The sequence below is a fragment of the Podarcis melisellensis genome, assembly GCF_964234715.1.
Source record: "Podarcis melisellensis genome assembly, chromosome: 10".
In the NCBI taxonomy this organism is placed as follows: Eukaryota; Metazoa; Chordata; class Lepidosauria; order Squamata; family Lacertidae; genus Podarcis; species Podarcis melisellensis.
The window spans coordinates 74,052,550-74,074,539 of record NC_138542.1 but is presented as its reverse complement, the minus strand read 5'-3'; the positions used below and the strand labels follow the sequence as shown (position 1 = coordinate 74,074,539).

General features: G+C 51.8%; 1 protein-coding gene across 10 annotated transcripts in view; it reads right to left on the bottom strand.

The window, feature by feature from the left end:
* Nucleotides 1–5,059: 5,059 nt before the first annotated feature.
* The window catches only part of SHANK3 (SH3 and multiple ankyrin repeat domains 3), a 436,398-nt gene continuing 419,467 nt past the window's right edge, over nt 5,060–21,990 (bottom strand). For 6 of the 10 annotated variants that reach the window (XM_081926705.1, XM_081926703.1, XM_081926706.1 and 3 more), the window contains one exon: nt 5,060–8,811. In XM_081926705.1, the coding sequence (XP_081782831.1) occupies nt 8,268–8,811 (544 nt within the window). In that variant the 3' untranslated portion in view covers nt 5,060–8,267. Of the gene's footprint in view, nt 8,812–18,856; nt 19,453–21,990 lie in introns of all 10 variants that reach the window. The other 4 variants (XM_081926708.1, XR_014172130.1, XR_014172131.1 and 1 more) reach the window with 4 other exon arrangements.

Sequence of the window (21,990 nt, the reverse complement as noted above, 5' to 3'; positions counted from 1 at the left end):
TGGGGTCACCTCACCCAGGAGGGCAGAATAAATTCCGGACAGATCTATCTACAAACAGAGACCAGTCAAAGGGTCCTTTTGCTTCAGCTGGGAATGAAACAGGAAGGGGACGTCAAGCCACTGAGCTGTCAGGGCCTCTGCAGATGCAAAATGGTTCCTTCTGGCAGAGCCGCCATCTTGGAGGGCGTACATGGGAAAGGAATAGCACAAAAGCCTTTCTTCCCCACTTACGTGGCGTGAGACTCACAAGAGACTCACAAGACCACAGAACAAGGAACTCGAGGCAGAGCCTGCGGCTCCATGGGACACTTTCTTCCTTTTGTCTCCCATCTCAGGCCATAAATTCCCTCTCCTGTCAATCCCTCTTGCCAGGACAAAAGTGGGAAAACTCCATATTGGATGCAGCCTCGGTTTCCCAAACCAACCTAAAAGCAGCCTGGGCTGGCTGAACAAGGGAGGCCTGGGAAGCTAGGGGTCTTCCAAGAGCAGTTGCAGCCTCTGGCTGTTCTCCCTGGCCCTTTTCATTTGATGATGGGACCATCTGAATTTTTTAGGTCTCCCCCATCAAAGGAGAAGAGGGCCTTGTGCCCCTAATCTTTCGCTCCTGCTGGAGGCAAGGGCAGGAGAAGGATGCTGTTTCCCACCCAGGCGAGTGAAGTTCCAGCCCATAAAACTGTCTTAATAATTTAATAACAATGTTATTATTTATACCCATTTGGCTTGAATACTTGGAAGTGGCATTTTACCCTTTAACTATGGCCGGATCGAAAGGGGCTGGTTCAGAGAGACACCTCTTTCCCCCGCAAGACACTTTTTGTGCTCACGGCCAGACAGAGCTCAGCTGACCAGAGCTTCCATTTGCTAGATGCAATGGCCCTACTTTAGGAGCTGAGTTTCAATGACTTTAACACAGAGTCAAACGATGAGCAATGTCCCATCATGAGTGGAGGAAGATGGAGCCTTTAACCTTCCCAACTGTGCAAATGAAAGAGTGAAAATGAGGAGAATGTGGAGAACTGAGGGCTTCACTCTAAACAACCTTGAAGACACGTTGCCAAGTCTGGAACCATGATTCTAACCTGCTGTAGGATCGGTGCACAGCTATGCATGTTGACTTGGACCCAAGTCCCATTGACTTCAGTAGGGCTTACTCCATGGGAAACGCGCAAAGGGGGTTTCATCCTGAGACAGCCAAAACTCTGGGTGGCATTTATTTCAGGGGTATTAATCTTGTGAAAAGGGGAGGCCCTTGAAGTGCCCCCATAGGATTTGGCAGGTAAAATTGGCCAAGCATATGGACTCTACATTGTTTGGGGTCAGTGGGAGAGCCAGGAATTCAATTCAAAAACGTAAGGAGGGAGGAAATGATTCAAAGTCTCCTTCAGCCCTTGCGTTCAGTGGCTCGAAACTCACCATTGTGTTTCCCTATTTGCTACCTTACGAGAGCACGTTCTGGACTAGGCACCCAAGGTTGTTGGGTACCATGGGAGAGGAGAATGCCCTTGGGTCCTGCTTCCTGGTCTCCCCCACAGGGAAGTTTCTGGGGCCCGTGAGAAGAGGATGCTGGACTAAGATGGGCCATTGGCCTGATCCTAAAGGCTTCTTCTGACCTTCTTAGGTGGTCTACATCAGATTCTAATGTCTTCACAATGAGGTGGACAGCAACCAGTATCAAGAGGGGGTTCAGAATCAGGTTACAATGTGGCAGGTGCAGGATTTCGGTTGGGTATCACTTTCCTTTGTGCTATGCCTGACCAGGACTTAGCCGTGGTGTCCCCATAGCCGACGGCACAAGGCCTCAGGCTGTGCATTGAGGGGATCACGCAGTGTTCGCAAACACAGTTACGGCTGCAGCTGCTTAGTGGGGAAGAAGCTGAGCAGCCTCCGCCCAAGGGGAGGCTCAGCTGGCCTTCGAGAGGAGCAGCAGGAAGCAAGAGCCCTGAGGTTCTCCAGCCCTCATGAAGAAGGGACAGAAGCGTTGCAGGCTCAGAGGGCTTTCCTGAGGAAGGAAGCAAGAAGGCGTCCAGCTTTCCCAGTCCTGGAGTGAACTTCCTGCAGACAAGTTCCGTTCTGCAGTCTTCAAGCCTCCATCTGCGGGATGAGGCTGTGTGCAGGTGGGCGGGTGGGCAGGGTCTCCTCGTGTCGTCCCAGAAGCAGCTGCAGAAGGGACAGAGACCCAGAGCCCACGGCAGCCACGGGCTGCAACAAAGCACCTGCACTCAGGCGAATAGACAACCAGAGAGACTCCAACCGGTTTCATGGGCGGCAGATACCACGAGGGAGGGAGTAGGGTGGTGGCAGTAGAATGGAAGTCAGTTTCCACCAAGTGAGGAGTCCATAGCCATCCTAGAGCAGCGGGCTGAAAATGGTCGCAGTGTCTCTGCCCACATGAGGGGTTCTAGCTGGGCTGAAGGGTGGAGATGATGGGAGGAAAATGTTGGCTTGCAGTTGGACGGCAAGCATGCGGCGGGACTGAGCAGTGCAATGGAGCAGAAGCCAGAAGGAAAGAGCCAGGAATGGGATGGTTGGTGCCCCCTTATTACCTGGAGATGGCACTCGTTTCTGTAGGATTACCAGGCACGAGACCATAAGACTACTGGCTCAGGCCAATGGCCCACCTAGTCTTAGATCCTATCAGATGCCTGCAGGAAGCCATCAAGCAGGACTCTTCCCTCCTGTGGTTTCCAGCAACTGGTACAGGACATTAGAGGGAAGCAACCAAGGTGGCTGCCTCTGAGGAAATATTGTGCGCCTGGGGTGTCTTAGAGAAGCAAATGCCATCTCTGGCTTTCAAGGCAGCAGAAACAATCCCCTCACATGATCATAGCCCTGAAACATTGGGAGGGACGCAAAGCATCCTCTAGTCCCCCCTCTGTGATGCAGGGATGTCAACAAAAGCATTCATGACAGATGGCCAGGTTGGGCATTAAATGGGTTGGCATGTAACTCAACTGTGAAGGCAAAGGTGATGTGGGGACCAGGGTGAGTTATTGGGGTGGACGGAAGTAGGCAAGTGCAGGGTAGCTGGTGGGAGAGGAGAGCACTTGACCTTCTCTGCTGCCATTCTCCAGACCTTTTTAGTGCTGTGATGGGAGCAGAGGACCTTCTCAGAACATGCTTGTCCTGCATCAATGTGGAAGGCAGAGAGGCACCTTCTGGTCAGGGAAGTGGTGGGTGGCCTGACGGTGAGGGGAGGGGTTTGGGGGTGGAGCGGGATCAATGAGACACTGATAAAGCATGAAGGTGGGTTACGACTAGGGAATGAGCAAATCTCTCAATCATGCCTTTTTTCTTTTTAAAGTAACAAAGTATGCATGAAAATTCACCAGCGTTATAGTGCAAATTTCTCCTAACAAACACATTTTTGTAGACGATTTCCCCCAAAATTTTCTTATGCTATTTTATGCATAGCAAGCACATTTTATGCATGCTTTACCCTAGCACATACATCTTGACACACATTACTTGGAGAACTACGTTGCAAAATTTGTAGAAGTGCAAATTTCAAAGGATGGCTGTGCTTTGGTTGACGTCTCCTTTTGGCAAGTGGGACTCGGGTAGGTCCGCCTTTAAATGCAAACGGAAACCAGAGAAGGCATTGAGAGAGAGAGAATTGCTTCATGCGGTGCCACCTGCAAAAACCCCGAGTTGCAGTATATTCGCATGCTAGAGTATGCGAATGTAAAGGGCTTGGGAAGCGTAGCAGGGCATGCATGGAGAACATATCAGATGATGCAAGAGTTAGGTAGACCAAGGCAATGTATATGGGTTATTGTCATTCCACAGCTGGGTATCTGAGGACAGTTTCGCGATGAATGCCAATGCCAATGGCAAACCAATGTTAAGACGGTATGATCTGGTAGTGGCAACACCAGAAAACAATATATGATGGTGGGATGTTGGAACACAGCGTATGTTTGTGCTTTATGGCAGCCTTCCTTATCCTTGTGCTTTCCAGATGTTTCGGAGTACAACTAGCCCCACCAGTGCTGCCGTGGGATGCCAAGTTAGAGTCCAAGGCCTCTGGACAGCACCAGGTTAGGACTCTTCACAACAAAATTGTTCTAGGTTTTAGCAACGTCAGAGGTGACGCTGGCCATGCCTTGGATCAGGGCCACCTTGCAATGCCCTGTTTGTGGAACTCTCTCCTGCCTAGATTGTAAGAATGGAAGATGAGCCCTGTCAGATTAGGCAAGTAGCCCATTTAGTCCAGCATCCTGTTCTCACAGTGGCCACCAAGATGCCCCATTGGCAAGCCCGAAAGCAGGGGCAGAGTGCAAGAGCGCTCTCCCCTCCCATGTTTTCCAGCAAACAGTGTCCAGAAGCATTGCTGCCTCCAACTGCAGGAGGAGAGCAGAGCCATAATGACTACAAGCGACCAATAGCCTTATCTTCCTACATGAATTACTCCAATTCTCTTGCAATCTTCTGTTTTACTCCAAACAAAGTAGGGCGTCAGTTGTCAAGATTATGGATTGACAGAGATGGCAACACTGACCTGGTGCTTTGTGGGCTGGTAGTTCTCAGTGCTGGGTGATGTGGCTTTGCATTTCATAGCTCAATGTTGTTTGAAAAGGAGAAACTGACACCGGACTAATTCCGCAATCCTAAACACACCATGGAGTAAGCTCTAATGAACACAGTGGGATTTGCTTCTTGATACCCACACAGAAGATGGTGCTATAAACGCTCGACTATTCAGCACTAGGGTGATGGAGCATGATGTGCAAGATGGTGCTTATGCTCTGTGTTCGGATAGTGCTGTGGGTAGCAGAAGGCATGATTCAGCTTATAGCAGGCGAGTAAGACAGGTTACAGTCTGGGAACAAGCTTGGAAGGATTAGATATACCAGGTCAATTCATATTCCCTTTTCTCAAATGTGCTCTTTAGAAATCAGATGTGAAAAAGTGAAATGTGTAGCTAAGGCAAACACAGACAAAAAAAAAGCCCACACATAACTTTGAGAAGTGGGGTGGTGGCAGCGGGAGTGGGGGGAAACCACCACCTGTGTTAAGTCAAACTTTTCTGTGGTACGATATATTCCATTGGCAAGTTGGGTTTCATTTGGTTTAGAAAGGTTCAAAATTTTGGATGGAGCACAATTGTTCCATCTTCCTAACTTCCCACTATTGTGAAAAAGTGTGTGAGTGAGAGGGAGGAAGCGAGCTAGAGTGTGCAATTCACATTCATTGCCCATTCAAGTGAGTCGAATGCCTTCCCTCCCATCATGGCTATGGAGGCAGTGAAGGGGCAATCACTGTGCAAGGGCCACTGCGGATAGAATTGACAGCCCCCTTGAAGCTCAGAAGAGGCTCCTGTGCTTTTAAGAGCTCTATGGCACGGAAGTCCACACAGGTGCAAATACCTGTTGAGCTCCTTCCTGATGTTGAGTTGGTTCCCCCTCCCCTCGCACACACAGACCTCCCCACCAGAGAAATTAGCAGTTCTACTTGGTACTGTCTTTTACTAGGCAAGTATTTAATCCCAAGTGGTAGTGCCCTGCTCTGAAAGGGCAAGAGGAAGAAGCCCCCAGACCCTCAGGCTCTGCCCTAAGCCTTGACTACAGAGAAGAAACTTGGAACAGCAACCCTCCCATCCTTGCCCAGCAGCAGGAGCAGTTTGCAAGCGAGGATGCCCTGGGGTGAGGAGACTGGCCAGCTCTGACAGCTTGCTCACTCCTCTACTGAAATAAACTCAGAAAAGTTCAGAGATGTGTGAGGGTTGGCGAGGATTTCTCTTCTCCTCCCCTCTAGCACCAGAAGAAGTAATGCCTTTTACAGAGGAAACTGACAGGGCGGGTTGGCAATCTGCTTCCCAAAGCCCCATACCCTCTTTGGAGGGGAACCATTCCCAACCATTCTTGCATGGACGGGGCCATTTGGCGCATGGGTTGGAAAAGGGCCTACATACAGCCACGGTGGAATGATAAAGGACATGGAGATCAGCACCCACGGGCGGAGCAAAAACGTCTCTGGGGGAGTGGGCTGTCTCTGGTTAAAGAGCTACCCACTCCCTCCTTCCCTCCTCCTAGGCTCCAAAGAGGGAAGGCAGTATGAAAAGTGTGTCGCCAGCAAAAAACTGTGGGGTCCCCCTCCAAGCTCAGTGTGCTGGAGGAAGGCAGCTCAGGGCAGGTGGGAGCAGAGTTGCACCTCCAGCTGTGCAGTTAGGGCCAGACAGAGTGCATAAGGACCAATAAGAGGCACCCAGTTGCACAGGTGACAACAACCCCTCGTTTCAGCTGTGCCAGCCCCCTCGTTTGCAGTCTTCACTAGCAGAGACCAGCAAGAGTGTTGGTGCCATCCCCAGATGGCCAGGGTGTTTCGATATAGGTAGAGTAATCCTCCTACCTGGCCCCAGTTCAGAGGGCTTCCCTTTTGCTGCCTCCTCCAGCACCTGGGCCTGGATTTTTGGGGGAAGGGGCTTTGCGACCACCCACAGCCTAATCACTTTCCCAAAGGTGCGGCTCCACCTCGGACTTTTCCCGCCTCCACAGCGGGGACTTCCAGGGCACTTTGAAGGAAATGCTAACGGGTTAGGTGTATCTATCTCCCCCCAGCAAAGAACAGATTGGCAGGGGCATTTTTTTGGGTGTGTGTGGCCCAGGACCAGGACCAGCCCTGCAGCTCTGCCCAGCAAGAATGGAAGACTTGGTGTGTCCCCAAAACCAAGTGCAAAGTTGTCTTTTTTTAATCACCCCACCCCCACCCCACCCCCGGCAATTCTTTAAAATTCAGAGCGCCTGAAAGGAGCTTTTAAAAAGACTCTCTCTCTCCTTCTTCGTCTTCTTCACATTCATTGTCAGTCACTAAAAACTCCCATAAGTGTCGCAGGAAGGAGCAGCGAGGGCCCCTCCTCCTCTAGCAAGATATAGCTTTAGTAAACCATAACAAAACAAGGTGGCTATAGAGATATAGATATATAGATATTTGTTCTTTTTTTTTTCCTTTTCAAATATATAGCTGATTAAAAAGATGCAAAAGATGAGTGACCAGGACGGAGTGGGCGAGATCCCCTGGCGTTGGCATCTCCTCGCTTGGATCACCAGCAGATCTATGGAAATGCACAGAGATTATAGAGACTCCCTTCGACGCGTCCCCACGACAACCCCCCAGAGAAAACGTGACCTCCCCCCCTCCCCCACGAACGTTGGCAAAGCAGGAGCTGCTGGGTTCCCCACTTGCCTCCCTCGGATGCCCCAAACATGCTTTCCTATCCATGCGACTTCAGTCCCCCTCTCCCCAGGGCAAAAGGAACAGAGTCCTCAAAAAGGCAGGTCCTTCTCATCTCTCTCTCTGTGTGAACGTTGCGCTCTCTCTCTCTCTCTCTCTCTCTCTCTCTCTCTCTGAAAGTACATCAATCTTCTGATCTTCCTGGCAATGAGATGAGCCTCTTGGGGGCAATATGTATGCATGTTGCGTGGGGGAGAAAGGCCTGCTGACTCAGCCTAGGGCAAAGGTCTCCTTTCCTGCCCTTCCCAACAGGACTCCTGGTGGCCAGGGCAATGCCCCGAGAGTGCACCCTGGGCCTGTCCCAACACTGTCCCTGCTCAGAAGCTGCTGTCCAGCAAGAGCTCCAGCGCTCTGCTCAGCTTCCCAGGAATCCCCAGGGAATAGCCACTGATGATGGTCTATTGGTACCTGCAAGATGCACACCTGGCCATGAAGATGCCTCCAAGCTGGCAGCTGACCTCTGGAATGGCCAGTGAAGCCACCCCAGAGCCACTAGCGAAGAGCTCTTCTGGGACACCATCTCCGCCCGCCTCAACCCAGCGAACCTAAACCAATGGGTTCCTGTCCTGCTAAATAGCCCTCTTCCTCCTCCTCTGTGCCACCTGCCTGCCAGCCTAGGCCAGCATGTTCCACATGGGTGCAAAATTTCAGGAGGAGCACCCCTTCCTGCCCCCCCCAATAACAGCCCGTCCTGCAGCAACTCTCTTGGGCAAAGGTGCATCAAGCGATGTACAGCCCAGGCTTCCCCACCCTGCCCAACAAAAGGGCCGGGCATCTATCTTCATGCAACATTCCTGCTCCCTGAGGCATCGTGGCTCTGATTGCACGGATGCCAGGGACCCCAGCCCACCCTGGGGTGTCGAGAGAGAGGGAAAGAGAGAGTCTGCGCTCACCAGTTTCCCGCCCTTCAGTGCAGTGGCCAGAGTAGAATAGAAGCCATTTGGTTCCTGTTTGCTAGTCTAGTGGTAGAAATGCCCCACCCCACCCTCTAGGGAGTCGGCCCCGGCGGAGGAGGCCAGCAGCGCCGCCCGGGACGGTCAGCTGTCCACCAGCTGCTTGAGCGCCCGCTCAATGTTCATGCGGTGCCCGACCCGCGTCACCCCCAGCTCCACAAAATCCTCCTTGGTCAGAGCCGGCAGGTGGGTGCCCTCGATCTCGTTGTCCTCAAATTTGTCCCGGTGTTCCACCAGGTTGATGCTCTCCAGCCAGTCCCCGACGTCGTACTTGTTCCACAGCTGGAGGGGCTTCTGCATGAAGGGCCGAGGCGGGTGGAGGGCGTGCAGGGGCCCCCCCGAGGAAGGCGAGGGGGACGGGGACCGGCTCCGGGCGCTGACGCTCCTCACCACAAAGCGCACCTCCTTGGGTTCGTGCGGGATGGAGAGGCTGGAAGATTTGAGGATGGTGGGCGGGGTGAGCCCATAGGGACGCATGGAGCTCAGCGGGTCTGTCCTATCCAGGGTGGGCTTTACCGGGCTGGGGGTGCGGCGGGTCACAGGGTAGCGGCTGCCGGGACGGACGGTGTAGGTGGTGCCCGAGCTGCGCTGCGAAATGGTGCTCAATTCTCCTAGACTACTGAAAAGTCTGCAGAGAGAGAATGGGACAGACACACAGAGAGAGAGACAGAGAGAGAGAGAGAAAGCAGTGGTGAGGGAGAAGTCCTCAGACACCAGAACACACACAGACACACACACACAAGCACACAAGCACACAATCTACACAGGAGAGTAGGGTGGTTGTGGTTCTGCAGAGCCCACAGCTGATGCTACCTCAGCAACTCCCATGGCCGTCAGAAGCCCAGCGGCCTCAGGCTCTCTTCTTGTCCAGTCACAGAGACAAACCTCTCAGGTAGTTCTCTAGAATGTGCACCTCCTATCTCTAAATCGCTGGCCTTTCCTAGGGTGGTCCAGGTAATCTCCTCCTGCTAGTCCCCAAATCTGCCCAGAGATCACGAGGTCCTGGACATGCCCAAAGCAGGAAATCTATCATGACTAGAGCACCTGCATCTCCCGTTATGTCCCACAGAGGACCTTACAGTCTGCAAACAAAAACATCTTGGAGGTCCCGGGTCACAGGGAGGTTAGGCTGGCCTCAACCAGACCCAGGGCTTTTTCGGCTGTGGCCCCGATCTGGTGGAACGCTCTGTCCCAAGAGACTAGGGCCCTGCGGGACTTGACATCTTTCCGCAGGGCCTGCAAGACGGAACTGTTCCACCAGGCCTTTGGCCAAGGCACAGTCTGACCCCCTCCTTTGGTGATCCTCACAGAACTCTAGCCTGATGGTTGCCATTAATTTGATTCTGAATTGATTTTAGAATGAATTGATTTCAGAATGCTGTGTTACTTTTATTGTTGTTAGCCGCTCTGAGCCCGGCTTTGGCTGGGGAGGGCGCGATATAAATACAATTATTATTATTATTATTATTATTATTATTATTATTATTATTATTATTATCTCTGAGGAGCCTGACATGCAGCAGAGCTTCGCACAGGGGGTGGATCTTCAAGGAAATGTGATTTGGGCAAGGGAGAGCACTCCTTGCTTTTCTGCTATCCACCCAAGAGTGTAATTGCTGGTTTTCTAAGAAAAAAAAGTCTGCTGCTTGTTCCAAAGATTGACCCCTGTAACATATTTTAAAAATAAACAAACAGGATCTAGGGGGGCTGGGAAATGACTGTCCAGTTCGTTTTGTTCCTGAAAAGAATGGTAGAAAGCATTATGAAAGGTAGAATTACCAAGCATTGATAAGAGCAAGTTTTGCTGACGCAGAACCAGAAGGCTCCTTCAAGCGCAAGTCCTGTCGCTTTAACCTTTTAGAATAGTTTGTCAAGGAGTGTTTAGACAAAGGTGGTTCACTGGATGTAGAAGACTTGAATGTTCAAAATGCTTTTGACAAAATGCCTTGCCAAAGACTCCTGAAAAAGTCAAGGAAAAAGAGGAGAGGTCTGCTTGTAGACCTGGAATCGGTTAAGTTGCAGGAAGCAGAGAGTTGGAATAAATGGACTGTTCTCCAAATGGAGAGAAGTAGCAAGTGGCGTCTCCCAAGGATCAGTGTTGGGACCTGCACATTTTAACTTGTTCATAAATGATATAGGAGAAGTGAGGTGGTCAAGTTTGCTAATGACCCTGAATTGTTCAAACAAAATGGGGCTGGGACACACAAATGGGGTCTGAGCTGGTGGTGTTTGGCCAGGAATGAGAACTCAATGAACATGCTGCAAAAGAGGTGAATTCCATGCTAGGGATCACCAGAAAAGGAACCGAAGCTAAAACTGTCAATGTCATAATGCCATTGTACAAATTTATGAAGTGTCCACACTTGGAATACTGTGCACACTTTTGGCCCCCTTAACTCAAAAAGGATATTGTGGAGTTGGAATGGAGCGACTCTCCCAAGAGGAAAAGTTGCAGCATTCAGGAATTTTTAGCTGAGGAAAATGTTAAGTGGAGGCAAGAGAGTGGTGTGTATGATTCCACACGATGTGGAGACACTTTTCACCATCTCATAACCCTATAACCTGGGACCATCAAATGAAGCTCAATGCTGGGAGATTCAGGACTGACTGAATGAGCCACTTATTCACTCAGTACTTGGCTGAACTATGGGACTCATCCCAACAGGACTTAGTGATGGCCACCGGCTTAGGCAGTTTGAGAAGAGGATTGGGCAAATTCATGGAGGGGGGCTACCAGTGGCTACTAGGCTTCCCTGTCAATGTCAGAGACTCTCCAAAAAGAAGACCAGTAATTCAGACGAGCCATACAGCTTTAGGGTCTGTGTCTGTGCATACGTCAAGCAAAAGACCACAAGCAGCTGCTAAAGTGCCAGATGGTGAGTTGCTCTGTCTCAGTTCAAAAGAAGAAGAAGAAGAAGAAGAAGAAGAAGAAGAAGAAGAAGAAGAAGAAGAAGAAGAAGAAGAAGAAGAGGAGGAGGAGGAGTTTGGATTTGATATCACGCCTTTCACTCCCCTTCAGGAGTCTCAAAGCGGCTAACATATTCCTTTCCCTTCCTCCCCCACAACAAACACTCTGTGAGGTGAGTGGGGCTGAGAGACTTCAGAGAAGTGTGACTGGCCCAAGGTCACCCAGCAGCTGCATGTGGAGGAGCGGGGATGCGAACCCGGTTCACCAGATTATGAGTCTACCGCTCTTAACCACTACACCACACTGGCTTCTCTAAGGAATCCGACAAAGCAGATTCAAGTACCACTTATGATGCTGGCCCTGCCTCTTGAGTGGATGTGGGAGGGCACAGAGAGCCCACAAAAAGCACTGGGACAGGGAGTGGTGCAGCTTGGTGGAGGAACGAGGGCTGGGTTTCTGAGATTGCAAGGGACACGCCTGCCACTCTCTGAGCACACAGCTCCTTTACATGCTCTCATCTCGGGAGAGGACTTCTCGTCTTCAGGCTACGAATCCTCAATGCTTCATTGCCCATGCCCTCCAGGCTAACAGAAAGGCTTGGGCCGCCACCACATTCCCAAAGGTTTAACCAACACCCTTGTTGCACCAACACCTTCCATTGCTAATCTGCATTATTTTGCTGAATATGACAATGTGCCTTGAGGCTCACTCATATCTGCGTTCCCTGGATGTTCCTTTGAACAGGAAGCCACCTGCTCACCTGGTCCCTCTGCTGCTGAGGGGCCCTGCCAGACCCCAGGAAAGGAAGGGTCAAAGGGCCACTTGCCTCTAGGCCAGGCTTCCTCCCCAGTGTCAGGATCGGGGCTGAAGTGGGATGGACTTGTCTTAAGAGCTCAAGCTTGGTGGGCATTGGGGTTCCTCTGGGGTGTGGGGTGGGGAGGGCAAATGGTGGCCACAGGCATGAAAGCGGGAACAAAGGCAAGTGTTAGTCGGGGAGCTTCGGCCAACGCTTCATCTCCTGGTGAAGGGAATGGGTGGTGCTTTAAGCACCATAGAAGTACATGTGAAAAGGATCTAGGGATGTTAGTAGACCACAAGCTTCACATGAGTCAACAGTGTGATGCAGCAGTAAATTAATAATAATATTAAAAATAATAATCTAGGTTGCATCCACAGAAATATAGTGTCCAGGTCAAGTGTGTGCAGAGGACGGCTCTAGTCAGATCACACCTGGAATACTGTGTCCAGTTCTGGGCACCACAATTTAAATATATTATCAAGCTGGAATGTGTGCAGAGGAGGGCAACCAAGATGACCTAGGCTCTGGAAACTAAGCCTTATGATGAACGGTTGAGGGAGTTGCGTATGTTGAGCCTGGAAAAAGAGGAGGCTGTGGGGAGATATGAGAGCCATCTTCAAATACCTCAAGGGCTGCCCCATGGAAGATGGGAGCAGGCTTGTTTTCTCCTGCTCTGGAGTGTAGGACCCAAACTCATAGCTTCAAGTTACAAGGAAGGAGATTCTGAACTCCCTTGGAAGGTGGTGGTCTCTCCTTTCTTGGAAGGTTTCAAAGCAGCAGTTGGATGCCCATCCCTCAGAGATTCTCTAATTGGAATTACTGCATTGCAAGGGGTTGGATTAGATGACCCTTAGGGAGATTCCCCCAACTTAACCATTCTATGACTGAAGCCTAAAGCAGATGCTTTGGGATATGAGGTGTGCATGGATGGAGATGGGTCAATGTGGAAAGCATTCCATTGGCTTCTTCATGGGGCTGCCATCTAGCAAGACAGCCCTGAGCTCAGCCCTTTACCCTACCTTATGGGGCTTGACCAGTAGGAACCATGTGTCATAGCATTTTTAATCTCCTAGTTTTGCATTTCTCGATCTACCTGCTTGGCCTTCCAGATGGTGCTGCAGCTTCTAGATGTTCTACTCTAAGAGCAGCCAGCAATCAAACCCTGAAGGAAAAACTCTTGGAAACCTGCAAACGTTCCTCAGCAGCTGTGCCATGAAGGCAGGAGGGCCCTGTACTCTTCAAGTCAAGTGCAGGAAAGGAAGAAGAGCTGGGTCATTGGCCGGATCCAGCTGTTATGTTATTAGGTAAAGGGACCCCTGACCATTAGGTGCAGTCGCAGATGACTCTGGGGTTGCGGCACATCTCGCTTTACTGGCTGAGGGAGCCGGCGTACAGGTTCCGGGTCATGTGGCCAGCATGACTAAGCCGCTTCTGGCAAACCAGAGCAGCGCACGGAAACGCCATTTACCTTCCCGCCGGAGCAGTACTTATTTATCTACTTGCCCTTTGACATGCTTTCGAACTGCTAGGTTGGCAGGAGCTGGGACCGAGCAACAGGAGCTCACCCCGTCATGGGGATTCAAACTGCTAACCTTCTGATCGGCAAGTCCTAGGCTCTGTGGTTTAACCCACAGCGCCACCCGCATCCCAAAATGCAAGTTGTATTGGCCGGGAATCAAACGCGGGCCTCCCGCGTGGCAGGCGAGAATTCTACCACTGAACCACCAATAATCTTGGCAGCCACTTCAAGACAACTTATTCTGGGCTAGCCAAGGATTAAAGTAGACTGTCTGCCTTTCTGCTTGCAAACACTAACAATTATTTAAAACCCCTTTGCATCGAAAGCACCTGTGCATTGTACTGGCACAGAAAGTCTAAGAATTCGTTGCTTTTTATGACTGCCTGCATTGGAGACTGATCCTGGCAGTCAGGAACTGTCCTTGGCAAGCAGCAGTTCAGCAGAAGCCATGGGATGCGTTCAGAGTCACCCTTCCAGCAGGGTGGTCCTTCTTTTCATGGGTGGGCTGTGTGACCAGCTCAGTGCCCAAAGAGGGGATTCATTTCCTCAAGCATCTCCATGCATGCCGAGCAAGTGACCAGGGCAGATGGTGTAGCATCCAGCCAGCACCTGCCATGCTGTCCTCTCAGAATACAAGCTCTGCTGAGAGTCCATTTGAATTGGCCGTTGGGTAGGAGAAGGACCTGTTCTTCCAGAGCTGCAAGGAGTGTCAGGATCACAACCTTCTACTCTTGGGATTGGCTTGGTTGGAAGGAGTGACCCATGGTGGGGTGGTCCACAGCACAGGGACAGCCAACCTGGGACCTTCTTGATGTTGCAAGAACATAAGAAGAGACTGCAGGATCAGGCTAAAGGCCCATGGGGTCCACCATCCTGTTTTCACAGTGGCCACCAAGCAGGATCAGAACACAAGGACGCTCTCTCATCCTGAGTTCCCCAACAACTGCTATTCAGAAGCATTGCTGCCTCCAACTGTGGAGGTGGAATGTGGCCAGCATGTCTAGCAGCCCTGGATAGTCTTCTCCTGCATGAATTTGTCTAATCCTTTTTTAAAGCCATCCAGGTTGGTGGCCTCCTGTGGACTACACCGGCCAGTTTAGCCATTGGAGGACACCATTTTCTAGACTGCATCCACAGAAGTCTAGTGTCCAGGTCAAAGGAAAGTAACAGCCCTACTCTATTCTGCCTTGGTCAGACCACACCTGGAATACTGGAATACTGCGTCCAATTCTGGGCACCACAATTCAAGAAGGTTGTTGACAAGCTGGAACGTGTGCTGTGGAGGGCAACCAAGATGGTCAAGGGTCTGGAAACCAAGCCTGATGAGGAATGGCTGAAGCAGCTGGGTATGTTTAGCCTGGAAAAGATGAGACTGAGAGATGTCATAGCCCTCTTCAGGTAACCGAAGGGCTGTCAGATGGAAGAGATTTGTTTTCTCCTGCTCTGGAAGGTAGGACCCAAGCCAGTGGCTTCAAGTTACAAGAAGGAAGGTTCCAACAAAATATCAGGAAGAACTTTCTGACAGTAAGTGCTTTTCGACAGTGGACAGGTGTCCCTCGGGAGGTGGTGAACTCTCCTTCCTTGGAGGTTTATAAGCAGAGGTTGGATGGTCATCTGTCAGGGATGTTTTAGCTGAGATTCCTGCATTGCAGGGACTAGATAACCCTTGGGGTCTACGATTCTATGATTCTGGCCGTAGCACATGGTGTGGCCCATTTTTTAAGCCACAAGAAGACCGTGAAGGCAGCTGTGGAACAACATGGACCCAGCTTAAGGGCTTTGACCTCACTCTAGGAATCTCTCTTCAATCTCCCCTGCCCACACTTTACTCAAATTATGTTGCCCAAGGAGAAAACCTTGGGGAACCCTAGGTAGCACAAGGGCCTTTCGAGAGACTTGTGTGTGTGGATGCGGCCCTGGGTAGGCTGCAATTGCCACGGGCAACTCGCTCTTTCTCTCCCTCCCCAAGTCCTGCTTTGCCATCAGTAACATGCAAACAATAGCCATCCTATTCAGAAGTCAACTGTGAGGATTCACAGCGTTGTTAAGTGGTTTGCGGCCTGTCAAGTGCTGGGAAATGATGCCCATAATAACCCCCATCTACTCTGCTGACCCCCAACCCCTGTGCTGGCCTTGCCAACTGAGAGGTGGGGGCTGGCTCTTCACAGCACCGCCCCCCCTTTCGCTTCAGGAAATCGGGGCAGAGAAGCGCTGGCAGAGAACTGGGCAGCCCCAGAGTCACAGGGGAGAGAAATGTGGTTGGAAGCCAGAGCTGGTGGTGGTGTCATGGTCAGAGGGCTGGGCTAGGATCTGGGAGAGACCAGAGTTCGAATCCCAACTTGGCCATGAAGCTCGCTGGGGGTGTAAATTTGGAGGACAGTCCCCTGCCTCTCAGTCACAGGGCTCTTGTGGGCATTAAGCGGTCTGTGTGTGTGTGTGTGTGTGTGTGTGTGTGTATGCTTCACCTTGAACTCCTTGGAGAAAAAGGCGGGACAGAAATTCAACAAAATAAATGGACAAAGTGGCTTTCAGGGCCAAAAAGGGTTTTGCACTTGATCTTTGCTGGCTCTTGCTGACCAAATGGAGACAAGGTGCCAGGGTGGGGGGAGTTTTCCTTGGAGCCTGGAGGTGTTAATGGTGGTTGGAGGAGAGAATCTTCTAGGTGCCTCTTTCTGAGCCGGAATGTGGAATCCGACACACCCCGAGTGCTCTTCAGTTAAGTGAGCATCATTTTCATTCCCACTAGATCCTGAACAGATCAATATGGACTAGGGAGGTGTAATCCTCAAACCACAAACATTTAAGTGCTCTCTCTCTCTCTATCTCCCCCACCTTGCTTTCGCTAAACAGAATTTAATAAGAGAGCACGATCGTGACAAAATTAAGCACTTTCAAGTCCCAGCCGCTTCAATGGGAAGCATTTGAGCATGTGCTTAATGCTCCCAGTGGAACACAGATTGGGGAGAGTCAAAAGTGCTTAAAAAGGAAAAGGTAAAGGACCCCTGACAGTTAAGTCCAGTCGTGAATGACTCTGGGGCTGCGGCACTCATCTCACTTTACTGGCCGAGGGAGCCAACGTTTGTCCACAGACAGTTTTTCTGGGTCATGTGGCCAGCATGACTAAGCCGCTTCTGGTGAAACCAGAGCAGCATGCTGAAACGCCGTTTACCTTCCCGCTGGAGTGGTACCTATTTATCTACTTGCACTTTTACGTGCTTTTGAACTGCTAGGTTGGCAGGAGCTGGGGCTGAGCAAGGGGAGTTCACCCCCTCGCAGGGATTTGAACCACTGACCTTCTGATCGGCAAGCCCTAGGCTCAGTGGTTTAGACCACAGCGCCACCCACATCCCTCAAAAGTGCTTAGCTGGACCTTAAACATTCCCCACAGATGCTTTGCAAGAGAAAATGGAGACAATTCAATGAACCAGATTTATGTCGCGTTAAAAAGGATCTCTGCCTGAGTGCCATCTATCATGGATGCATTGCAGGGTTTTGGACTAGATGACTCTTGGGGTCCCTTCCAATTCTATGAATCTATGAGGTCTGGAGCCTGAGTGCAGAGCCTGGGTAGCTGACCTCTTCAGGATCAGGGTGGGGAAGAAAATGACTGAGCCTCAAGTGCTGATTGCAAGTGCCTTGTTTGAAGGAAAGGACTCAGGAGAACCTAGAGAAACTGTGGACAGGGACTTCCAGGAGCAGAGGGCATCCCCTTGCCTCTTTTTTCAACCTCCCTGGAGTTATTAAAAGTTGATAACTATGCTAAGGTTGCCCTCATCCGTGCTAAGGACTGCCTTTTGCTCTCCTTGGGTGCTCGTCCATCACGCCCTTTCTGCGCTCAGGGCAGAAAGTGTCAGGACCAAGCCAGGTTTGCCCAGCCAGGCGTGCCGGAGATGAAAGGGCCCTGGGGCAGGGGTGGGAGGGGGCTATTTCCAGGTGTGTGGAAGAAACAGCCGATGAGAAGCCTCAGCACCAAGACACCAGCCAAGCGGACGTTCGCTCGCCCCAAGCAAAAGTGCTGCCCCAGCCACAAATGGGATGGAGACAAGACGTGGTTCCGAGATCACACATAACTGGATGTGGCGGACATGGGACAAAATGAGCGCATGTTTGCAGCAACATGGACAGCAAGGTTTTTTTGGGGAAAACCTGGAAACATTGCCAGGGGGCATGGGCAGAGGGATGGGACAGGGTTTGGGGCAGGTGGGTTTCAGCCGCTTAGTGGAGGTCAGGTGGGCTCATGTGGAAGCGGAAGACCAGCACTCTGTGGACCCGAGAGGTGGTCTGCTGAACTCTTGAGTGACCTGGAACATAATCCATGCCTGATGCTCAAGGGGGCAGCAGCACCCTCAGGCCCTACTCATAAGGCCCCTTGGCTCAAGCTCTCCTGGCCCTTTCCAAGACTGCTCTCAGCAGAAGGATGAACATCTCACACCTCTCTGGCTTATAAATGGTGGGCTCCATTTGTTGCTTATGGCAGGGAAGGGCTTCGTGGCCACGATTTTGTGGGTCTGCTTTGGGCAGCGGGAGGAGCGTGAAGAAGACAGTGTGCACACCTTATTTCCTGGGAGCTGCCTCCTCCAGCTGGCGGACCTCAGGTTGGCTCAACTGATCAACATCACACACACACACACACACACACACACACACACACACACACACCAGAAGCAACAACACACCCAGGATACACACCTACACTCGCACAACTGGAGCACAAGAAGTGCTTTTGGGTGGGAACAGGCAGACCCCAAGCTGCTCCTGAGGGCAAAACGCTTGGCCAGGGACTCTGGGTGGCCACAGAGGGGCAAGTGGAAGGCTTTGCAGGGCACGTCAGAAAGCCCTGCAGGGCACCGGCACCCCTTTTAGGGGAACAGCCACAGGAGCGAGGGTCCACACAACCCTACTGAACTCCTACTGTCCTCTAAACCACAGAGTTCCTTCCTGGATGTCAGAAAGAGGATGCAGAGTAGTTTGGGAGGCCTGCTTGCCTCCCCCTCGTGGGTTGGAGGTCAAACTTCTTCCTCGAGATGGGAATTGGGTGTGGGGGGTTGTAAAGAAAGGGAACCCCTGCCCACCACCCACTGGTGGTGACTTGCTTTCCAGACCCTCTTGTTCCCAGCTTCCCTCCCCACCGGAAACGGCTCTCCTCGGCCACGCTCCGCGTCCCTCGGGAGGCTGACGGGGGCTTCCTCCTGGGACTCGGTGGCACAGAACATCACGAGACAGGGAGACAGACATGCTAAGGGGGCACAGAGGGGCAGGAAGGGGACAGACCCACACTGCACAGCAAGCGTTGCCGCCGCCCTCCTCCCGGCACCCCCAAGCCCAGCCCAGCCCATTGCACAAAGTAGCAGCAGCAGCAGCAGCAGCAGCGGCGTCGGCGTCACAGACAGACGTACGGAGGGACGGAAGACATGGGGTTGCTATGAGATGAGAACATGCTCACTTACACAACTCGCCCACCCTCCTGAGGCCTGAGGCGGTTCTAGACAGAGCAGCGGAGACATGCAGATGGGAGAGCAGGAAGAGAGGCAATGAGAGAAATGTTAGCATCAGTCCAAGGCGCCAGGAACAACAGAGAAGAACGAACAGACGTCGGTCACAAACCAGGCTGGGGCCACTGCAGCTCCCAGAAGCCAACATGCCTCCTGGCTGGGGGGCCGGCTGGGGAACGGGAGGGCCGGTGGGTGAGGTCAGGAGGAAGGCCTGCGAGGGCAGGGGTGCTGCGGAAGACACCCCTCCTCCTCTCTGTGATAGGCCGTGCGGAGAAAGCTGCTGGGGTGGAGAGCCAGCTGGACTCTGACTTCCCCCCCATGGTACTGGTCACCTGCTCAGGTGTGCCTGTCCGCCCCAAGCTGCTCGCCTTTCTCTCTGGGGATGGAGCTGATCTGCCACCAGGGGGGGCAGTGGATAACCGGCCAAGTGGGGGGGGCAGGGGGTCAAGCCGCTTGGGAAGGAAGATGGTCAAGGGATCCAGGCCAGTGGCACCAAGGATTCTGGGAGGCAGCTCAGTTCTGGTCAGTTCCTGGTATTCATTGAGTCACATCTGCTAGAGGAAATGACACATTCATCATCGCATGGATTCAACAGCCAAAGCCAGAGACAAAGCAAAACAAGGGGGGGGGGAGGTTCAGGGTCAGGTCATGGATGTGGGGTCAGGCAAATGGGTGGAGGGAGGAAGGTTTGGGGGCGGAGGGGGGGGGAGAACAGAGACAGAGGCTGGGAGAGGGGGAGAGGACTCGAAATGAGAAGGGTGCGTCACAATTTGGCACGACACCTGCTTACCCCAGGAATGTGCAGAAGTGTTGGAGAGCGCATTTGTATGCAGAGCCAGAGGTCGGAAGAGCGAAAGGCTCTGGGAGAGGATCATGTGCCCCTGAGAGAATCAACTGGGGGAGGTGGCGTCTATTCCCTGGGGAGAAAGCAGCAGCAGCAGGCCCCCCTCTCCAGAAAGGAGGAAGGGGCTTTCGGGAAGCGAAGGCTGAAAGCGAAGGCTTTGCCAGACCCTCTCTTCCATGCGCCACACATCCTAAGATTGCACCTGCCATCTTTGCAGCTCCACTATTGCGCGGGATGCTCCCCGGCAGGGCAGCAAAGCTCTCGCAGTGACAGCAAAGACCGTATTTTTTGCTCTATAAGACTCACTTTTTCCCTCCTAAAAAGTAAGGGGAAATGTGTGTGCGTCTAATGGAGAGAATGCAGGCTGTGCAGCTATCCCAGAAGCCAGAACAGCAAGAGGGATTGCTGCTTTCACTGCGCAGAGATCCCTCTTGCTGTTCTGGCTTCTGAGATTCAGAATATTTTTTTTCTCGTTTTCCTCCTCCAAAAACTAGGTGCGTCTTGTGGTCTGGTGCGTCTTATAGAAAAATACGGTATCTCTAAAAGTTATTGGATGCCAAAGAGAACCTCCCCGCAAAAAAAAAGGCAATAAGAAAACGTTGGCTGCCCCCATGCCCCACTGGGTTCAGACCAATTGCAAAGTGTGAATGGAGAAGTTTACTGCTTTGCAAAATGGAGGTTGTGGTCCCGGACTTGGCACTTAACCTGGGAATAAGGGGACTGACTTCTGGGTGGGAATTTGTAGGGCTGTGCTGATCCTCTGGTGGTCAAAGGGAGAGGGGCACATGACTCTAGAGGCCATTGGGAGCCGCACTCCTGACAATGCTCTGGCTCCTGAAACCCATTGCTTACCCTCCAAATCCCTCTCTTACCCTCTAGCTCAGCGGTTCTCAACCTGTGGGTCCCCAGATGTTGTTGGACTACAACTCCCATCATCCCTGAGCTCTGGCCTTGCTAGCTAGGGGTGATGGGAGTTGTAGTTCAACAACATCTGGGGACCCACAAGTTGAGAAAGGCTGCTCTAGTTCATCTCTTAGTCTCCCACCTGGCTCTGGAATTTCACCTGCAAGGGCCAACGTTGCATTCAAGCACGTCATCTCTGCAATCATGAGGACCAGAAGCAGAATTCTGAAGCTTTTTGGAGCCTCTGAGGATGCCCAGGCCTGACCGGGAGGCTTGTACAGGCCACGTTTTCTTTGGACCAATGGGGACGGCTTTCTCTTTCAATGCAAAGCAGTGACAGCCCCATGTCTGCTAGAGCAACAGTGTGATTGTCACACAAGCACAGTGGATATGGCCTTGGTTTGGTTGGGATAAGATGATGTTTGCGTGTTTGTGAAAACCAGTTTGCTCTTTTGGGAAGAGTACGTGTGTGTTTTTTGGGGGGGGAAGCGGGACCCCCAAACAAAACCCCAGCAATGCACCTTCTTGCACCAGAGGGTGGAGCACACATTCTTTTAAAAATAAAAATAAAGCTCTCTAAATGTGTGGGCGCAGCCGTTAACTGTCCCCTCTCTTTCCAAACAAAGCTGTCTGCACTTTGCGGCTCCCATGGATCTTCACGCACCTTTTGGGGAACCCCCAGCTGCCCTTGGAACCACATCCAAAACTCCCCCCCCAGCACTGCAGTCTCTTTTGGGGGGCACAGCCAGGACCGCCCTGTGGATCCTCTTGCAATGGTGGTGAAAGGATGGCTGTGTTCCTGAGGATTTTGCAGAGGGTTTCCCAAAGCACCTTCTGAGGGTGGGTGCCAGCACAGGAAAGCCTGTGAGCCACTGGCAGAGGTGGGGCTCACAAGGCAAGAGGGGCTCACAGAACATGGGGGAGGTGAGCACATCTCCAGGTCCCTGAAGACTCACTGTCTGCAACAGCCCATCACTGAGGTCCTCCTCTGAGGGTCTTCTGCTGGTTCCCTCACTGCAAGAAGTGAAGGTACAAGGAACCAGGCAGAGGGTCTTCTTGGTAGTGGCACCCTCCCTGTGGAACACCTTCCCTTCAGATGGCAAGGAGATAAAGATCTAAACAACTTCTAGAATACATCTGAAGGCAGCCCTTTATCAGGAAGTTTTTAATGTTTGATGTTTTGTTATGTTTTTATATATGGTGTGAGCCACCCAGAGTAGCTGGGGAAGCTCAGACAGATGGGTGGAGCATAAATGATAAAATTATTATTATTATTATTATTATTATTATTATTATTACTACTACCCTGTCTCATCAGCCACCTTCTCTGGGTTTCTTTCCT